At 26.6% G+C, this 8,121-nt stretch overlaps 1 protein-coding gene across 1 annotated transcript; it reads right to left on the reverse strand.

Moving 5' to 3' along the window:
* Positions 1-4,233: 4,233 nt before the first annotated feature.
* LOC135924433 (uncharacterized) lies at positions 4,234-7,645 on the reverse strand. The gene is made up of 3 exons (XM_065459490.1): positions 7,532-7,645; positions 5,044-6,873; positions 4,234-4,454 (listed from the first exon to the last, which is right to left on the reverse strand). The coding sequence occupies exons 1-3, from the start codon at positions 7,643-7,645 to the stop codon at positions 4,302-4,304; spliced, it is 2,097 nt and encodes a 698-aa protein (XP_065315562.1). The 3' UTR covers positions 4,234-4,301.
* Positions 7,646-8,121: the final 476 nt, after the last annotated feature.

Genomic DNA, 8,121 nt, shown 5'->3' on the forward strand with positions numbered 1-8,121 from the left:
ATTAGAAACTATATGATTACTTATAAATCTCTTATACTTATTTGGATTCGGACCTTAAAAATAATTTTAAGAAGAGGCATGGTAATTAAATTTAAATATCAATAATATAGTTGATTAATGATTTTGAACTCGGCTAATTAAAATATTGAATATTTAATTTTCAATTAATATATATTTAATTAGAGTTATATAATAATTTATATAATAAAAGTCAATAAAGCTTGAACTGTTAATGCTAAACTAATATTTAATGAGTGATATTAATATTCTATTTTTAACACAAAATTTGATTGCAAGCTGACATAGTGAAAATATAATTTATATGTATTCATCTAATCTAATATGTAAAATAGTATTCATTTAATAAATATTTAGACGGTCTTATTAATTTTTAAATAATAAAATTAAATCTATATATTAGTTAATAGAATTATAAAAGAAATCATTCAGGTGGCAATCAAAAAAATTTATTTTTAGTTCAGTGGATATTAAGGAACGATTAAAAAATTTTTATTTGCTTCACGGTGCTATTCAAATTTTCAGGGGCTTGAGCCCCTGCACCCCCCCCCCCCCTAGCGACGCCACTGGTGAAGATTACAAGATAACAACAAGATGGGACGATGATTTATAAGGAATATAAAAATGAAATGACACAAGCAATTGGGTGAAATGATGAATGGGTAGAATGATGAAGATAATAAGAGTGGACGATGATTTATAAGATATGTACAAAATGACACAAACAATTGAGCTTGTAGGCTTGATTAAAGGGGGAAGATATTGTAATTAAAGTTTTATTTTGTTATAAATTTTGATGTAATGTCAAGAATATGTCAATAAACTATTATTCGGAGGATTCGGAATGTACAAAATATATAATATTATAATAACCTCTCTTTGTCACCGTTTATAATAATAGCGAATTATATATTTTAAGAAAACTATAAAATATCGAAAAGGACATCAGAAAATATCTTTTAAAGACATTGTGGGATAATTAATATGAAGATTAATTTTTAATATCAATTTTGAATCCAAATTGTTGTAATATTTATTATCAAGATATTGATTAGTAAATTTTGTTAAAATATTAACTAATATATTCTCTAACTGTCAAATATGTCTGTATAAGTTCAATTTTACATAGTATTTTGTAACTAATTCTATATAATAGAGGAATATCAACTATATGTCTACTTACTTTTTATAAATAAATTTCTTTTAATAAATTATTACCATGCTTTTATATATATAAGTAATTTATTATATATTATATAAACTAATAAAAATATATTTCATATTAGTTCCAGGTTTATTTTTTTTATTAAAATTAACCTCCTATCTTGTAAAAATATTTTATGGCTATATATAAACTAAGTTAATCCATCCGAAGGCTGGGAACCCTCCCCCCCCCCTTAGGAAAATCCTGGCTACACCTATGTATAATCCTTATTATGGTTTTAAAATAGATAAAAATGTATAAAACAATATTTTATTTTAAAAATTATGTAGATCGAAATATCCTCCTATTCAGTTATTTACCTCAAATTTTTTATGCATTTAAGCAGGACAAAAATATCCATGATATTACACATAAGCGTCGCCAGAGTCGGAGGGGAAAAGGGGAATTCTTCATCAGAAATTTGCCTGTTCTCTTAAATATCATTTTAAGCTGATAAAAATCCCCCCCCCTCCAACCTTTTTCCCCAAAAAATTTATATATTATATAACTATAAACAATCATTTGAAAAAAATATAAGTAAAGGTTTATTTTTTAATAATTTTTTTAAAAAAACACATGAAACTCCTAGATTATTATTTAAAAATATTGTGGACTTCAAGAGCTCCAAAAATTTTTAAATAATACCCTAAACCCAGTAACTAAGAATAAATCAATAATAGAATACTATAATAGGTATATTGTATTACTAACAATATAAATCCACCTTCTTAGTATCCTGTCGAATACGGAACCAATTTTATCACTATATCTACTTCTTCCATCTACCTTTACTAAAAGACTTCTTATAGGTACCCTTCCCTGTAATAAAACAAGCAGATTTCATTTATGGAATCTATATTCATGAAGATATATGCTGTAAGCTTGATTAAATTTAATTTGAAAATATTGTATAATGTTTGTAATAGTGAAATTATAAATAGAATTATGATAAATATAAATATATATTGATATGGATTATAAATAGAATGCTGGTTTATTATATTATTATATATAAAGGCGTTATGAAATATGAAATTGATTAGGGGTTCATTTTGAATTATTATTCTATTTTGATTTTTGTACCTACTTTACAATTTACTTTAAAAATTATGTTAAATATCTCTCATTCGTTATCCTTATTTGATGATTTCCTAAATTCAAAATTTTAGTACCATGCTTTACATGACCAAGCTTTCTTGGGATATTTCTTTTAGACATAAATTTTGAAAATAATTTATTGTTACAGTCAAATATAAATTTATTTAAGAGAAAATTTTATGAAATTATAATATTTTGGGTGCCATTTTGATATTTATTTTCATTTTCTTTAGTAATCTTTTTTTTTAATTATTATAATTTGTAAATCTAAAATTTATTTTGTATAAAAATAATATTATAACTGATGAGATATAAATGGTTTAGAAAGTACTTCGTAATGTAACTAATTTTTTTAAACATATAAGTATAACTAGTTACTAAATTTAATGAGTTACTTTTCAAGAATGCCTTTAAAAAATTGTAACTTTTAAGGACTGTAACTTAGTGTTGTTAAAAAGCCCGACACGGGGATTTTAAAAGACGGCTCGATTAAGATTATAACTAAAATATATGCAAGCCTAAAGATTTTGCTCATAGCTAGCAGAAATACTTGAAAATCTATTTGCTAAATATCGATGACATAATATTATTTTAACTAAAATCTTAATCGGGCTGCTTACTGTAACTAATTTATTGAAATAACAATAAATATTAAATAGATATTGTATTAATTTAGAATATTTTTATTTATTCTTTGTATTAGCAGTAAATTTTCCAATTTTTTTTATAAAATCAATTTCCTATATTTGTGGAGTGATGATAAATTCACTTGTGCTTAACCATAATAAAATCTTTTTTAGGGCGCCATCTTAGCCCTGGCCCATATCTAATATATACTAACCTCCTAGGATGAAAATTCCTAGCTTAAATTGGGGAAAAGGGATCCAAAAAATAGGTTCAGCTGTCAATGAAACCGTTAAACTCGGTATAGTTGATATAACTACCTTAGACAGAATATTTACAAAAAAGTATTTTTTTAAAATTTTATGTAATATTAGTTACACAAGTCATGATATCAAGCGAGATAATATTTGATGAAAACACAATCTTCAAATCTCATTTATTCGATATGTATAACAATTCATACTTCTTCTCTTACATTAAATGAATACCCTATTGTGTATGGATAGGGTCTATCGCGGTAGACTACCACATTTTTTTAAAAAGTCGATACCTCAACTCAACTTACCACAATTCACATTTTGAAATTTTCGAAATATACCACAAAAACTCCTATAATATTTTTCATGCTGAAATTCTTAAATTTGAAAATTTTTACAATAAAAATATCATTGTATTATGCCCAAAAATGAGATTTCAGTTAGTTTTTTTTGACTAGGTATTAGTTTTCTTTTAAATCCCGTCAAAGGCAGAGAAAAAAGAGGGCTAGTGGGTGAACACCCCCCCCCCCTTCCCCCATCTTTTATTGCAAAAACCTAACACAAATATTAATTTTTATTTGACAAACTTGGGTTATGGAAGTAGATGTATGGTGTAATATAAAGGCGCAGTTATGTCAAAAGACAAAAACATTTTAAAATTATTTTTATTATTAATAATTTAATGTAGATTGCATTATAAATTATATAATATTTTTTGAATTTCAATAAAAATAATTAAATTTGTCGAACATTTATTTTTCTTTATTAAATGAGATAAATATGATCCTCACGCAAATAAATTTTTGATTTAAATTTTAAAATTCTTACTGCAATTATTTTATATATAAACTAATATAATTTAATTTATTTTTACGAATAACCCAAATTATTTGTTGGATACCTAATAGGAATGTCAAATCATTCGTTAAAATAACAAATATCTTATATGATTTCGTTTTTATGGAGGTGTTACACCAACATATGATTAAATCCATTTATGATAGTTTAATTATATTAGATGAAAAATCGCTTTTACAATCAATGTACGGTGCAAAAAGTTAATAAAATAAATAAATTACAACGTAAATGTTTGATAATATCTACCACATTTTATCCCATTTATTATTTTTATTGGATTTCGGGATCTTTTTAACCCTGTAATCGTTATTTTTATTTCTTGAATAGTATGGCTCATCTAAATGCTTTCCTTTGTGAGATCTTTTTATACCTTGATGTAACAAATTTCTGGATATCTAGATTAATTATTTTTTTCCACAATAAAATAATTTAATTTATAAAAGAAATGGGTGTAAAAATTCATTTATGAAATATTTTTAAGTTCTGGTAAAAAGGTATATAAAATTTTACTAACGATAAATTTTACTCTAAAAGGACATTGCATCAGTTATTGCCAGATTGCCTTTTAAATTTAAAGTTTACTTATAACTTATTAAACGCATATTTTTAATATTTTTATTTTATTTATGTTAGATTCGCCCAAATGGCCTTGTAAGTTGTAACGCATATTTTATAAAATCCAAGCGGTGGGGGCTAGCCAATATTTGTAAAATAGGTTGTTAAATCAGGAAGAGCCAGCTGATGTTATGAATTAAGATGTTTTAAGCATTGTCATATTATGGTATTTTATAAATATTGTCGGAAGAGTGTCATTCTTTTTAAAACAGGACCTGAAGGACTTGAATATTTAATAATTTAATGTGATTAGGTACACTGGGTGATTGCATTAGGTTTCCTATTCAGACAGGGCTTATAGAAAATAATCAAGTTAGGGCATATCTATAACTATGTCTATAATCTATATATAATACATAAATATATCACCTGAGGTTCGTCAGAACTTCCATCCGATAAGGCATCCATTTGAAAAGAGCCCTTGTAAAATGGGAATATTCTACGCTCCGGTTTGCTAAGAATATCAGCAGGTCTAAGCCTTGGCAGGGCATTATATTTTACAATGGGATCGATATCAAAATTAATCGAATTTGACATTCGGTCTTTAGAGCTTTTGTTGTGCGTTTCCATCACGTTTTGAAAATCGTAAAATTGATCAGTGTAATTAACCATCAATGCCAAAGCGTCCGAGTTTATTTCATCCATATCTTTTGAGCCTTGTACTATATTTACCTCATTACCTCCAATTTCTTTTTTAGATATTTTATCGTGTTTGATTCGGTTAATTGCGTGGGATTTTCCTCTATTAGAGATACCACGGTCAGGTTTGACAACACTAAATAAATATGTTCCACTATGCTTGGGATTTGATGGAGTGGGATGATTTAGTTTATATCTATGATCGCGCAATAAATTGTTGTCTGGAGTGGTTAAACTTAAATAGGAACTAACCTCATCAATGGGAAATTTAATTTTCCCAGATTTTCCTTTAACGAAATCAAACCTTCTGTCACGCAAAAAGTTTCTCCCCCTAAGTGGAATCAATTTTAACGCGTTCGCCTTTTCCTGAGACTTGCCTACTTGAGTTTCAGCGCTCAATTTAATCATAAAAGATTTTTCACCATTCTTGTTAACTTCTTTGGGAATATTTGGTAGAAAGTAAAACTGAAACGGCTTACCATGTTTAGTACTTGATTTAATATCATTTGGTCGGTTTCGATAATCAATATAATGGTGATTTTGTCGCTCGTGGTTCATTTTTGTCGTACGAGGGGTGCTAAAATAAATTGGATTATTCACACTCTCTTTGTCGTCTCCTATAATTATGGATGCCTCCGATATTCTGTTATTTTTATCTGGTTTGCCCAGTTGAAACCAATGATATCTTTCAATGTTAGCTAAACCCATGCCTTTTTTAAAATTGTCATTTATTGAAGATCCGTCAAAATTTGATAGATTTTCGTAAAATTTAAAAGTACTCTTCATAACTTTCATTTTGATTTTCGAAGGAATCAACTCGGGATCCAAGCTTTGGTATTTCATGTGGCTAAAGGCCCTAGCTATCTCAGATCGGATACCGTTTTCCTTATCGTTTAAATTATTATATAAGAGTTTATCCTGAAATCCAAAATTTTGTTTTCTATCTCTCACGGGCAAATGTTTATGCATAGTTTGCTCTGGATAGGGGATCTCTTTATGTTTGATTCTTTTTCTTTTTTTGCTCACACGTAAATCGTTGAAGTATTCGTTGCTCGACATATCTCTCAAAGGTGTCCACCTGATTTGATAGGATGAGGGGAAAGTTGAATCGTAATCATTGGTTGAGGTCAACAATATTTGGCTGAAATTGTATGTCGGGATTCTACCTTTTTCTGTTATAGTGGGATCGTTGTTATAGCCTTGTAACGCTATAGAGACACTAGCTGCTTTATTTGCCTTTGGCATAATTTCTTTTTCTGCATGATTTTCTATGAAAAAAGTAAAAAATGGACGAGAACTTAGTTTTTGCGATGGATTATTATTATCGGAAAATTCGCTAGGTTTATCTATATCATGGAAAATTTGCTTATTATCTGGTATTTTGTCTGTAGTAAATAATTTGACTTTGGGTATTGAAGTATGGTTTAAAAATTGGGATATTTTATCATTATTCCCTATGCCTGCTTGATTGTATTTATCAATGGGATCGTTATATAAGTAACTTTTATATTTGGCGAAGAGTCTTAGATCAGAAATAATTATACCATCTCCTATGATAAACTATTTTTTTTTAAAATGATTATATAATCTTTATCATATTTAATTGGTGCTTCTCGATGCAAGTACGAAATATTAAAAAAATTTTTTAGCTATGCATTGATGATATTGAAGAAAAAAATATTTTATAGAAATATTTTAAAAATAGAAAATATATTAATCAGAAATTTATATAAACTTTATTTAGCAATAGGAATATAGTTCATAAATGATTAAGGCCCCCTTTATATAAATATGTTAGTTTCAATGTGATTTTCCATATGTGTTATTTTTTCAACTTTAAATTATAAGCGCATTTTTTAAATTTAAAAAAAAAATTGATTTTTCCGGAAATGTATATAATTTTGTTTTTTCCTATTGATCAAAATATGTATTGTGTAATAATAATTATATTTTTTTAAATGAATATACGAATTGTTATGCTTTGCTATTAATTATTTGTACTTACATGAATTTTCAAATTCATAATTAATAATTAATAATTTCTTATTAAAATATTTAATATTAAATATATTATGATATTTGAAGTAAAGAATTATCAAAGATTGATTTTAGATCAATTTTAAGGAAAAATGTTCACCATGTTCACCCACGTTAATTTATCTATCCTATTTAAAAATTAGCAATCGTTCACTTTTTTTTTTACATATTATAATTTTACCATATAACCATTATAAGGTATATTTTCTTCAAATGAGTAGAGGTAATAAGACGAAAAATATTCGTGAGTTTTTATTAACAATTCTGGCAGAATTATAGCAAATAAAGTAACCATAAGTTGATCATTGATAAATGCGAAAGAAATAAAAAAAATAAAATAAAATAAAAGGAGCCAATTCAAAATAAGGATGTCCTTAATTCAAAAGAGGATAGGATTTTACGAAGAATATATCTAAAAAATTGTCATGTCTATACTTTAGAAATATCTCGTCAATGCAATTATTAAAATTTGAAGCAATACGAAATAAAACATAGTGATTTTAATTAATGCAATGTTGTCCTAAGTAAAATTAGGAATTTAATATTAAAAATGGAAGATAGGGGGCAAACCATTTAGTTTGTATGTATATAGTATACGCAGCAGCTACTCCCAATCTCTATAAGGCAAAAACTAGCCCTTATCGGTAGATAAATCGTTGATTGAGAATCAGTACAAATTTAAAACGTTATATCTTATTTGGCTATTTTTTAAAATATTGGGGCGGCTCTTTTTATATCTTTTCAGCTAAACTTTTATCGCGAAACACATTT

Source organism: Gordionus sp. m RMFG-2023, chromosome 2, assembly GCF_954871325.1.
Source record: "Gordionus sp. m RMFG-2023 chromosome 2, tfGorSpeb1-WG-v2, whole genome shotgun sequence".
NCBI lineage: Eukaryota > Metazoa > Nematomorpha > Gordioida > Chordodea > Parachordodidae > Gordionus > Gordionus sp. m RMFG-2023.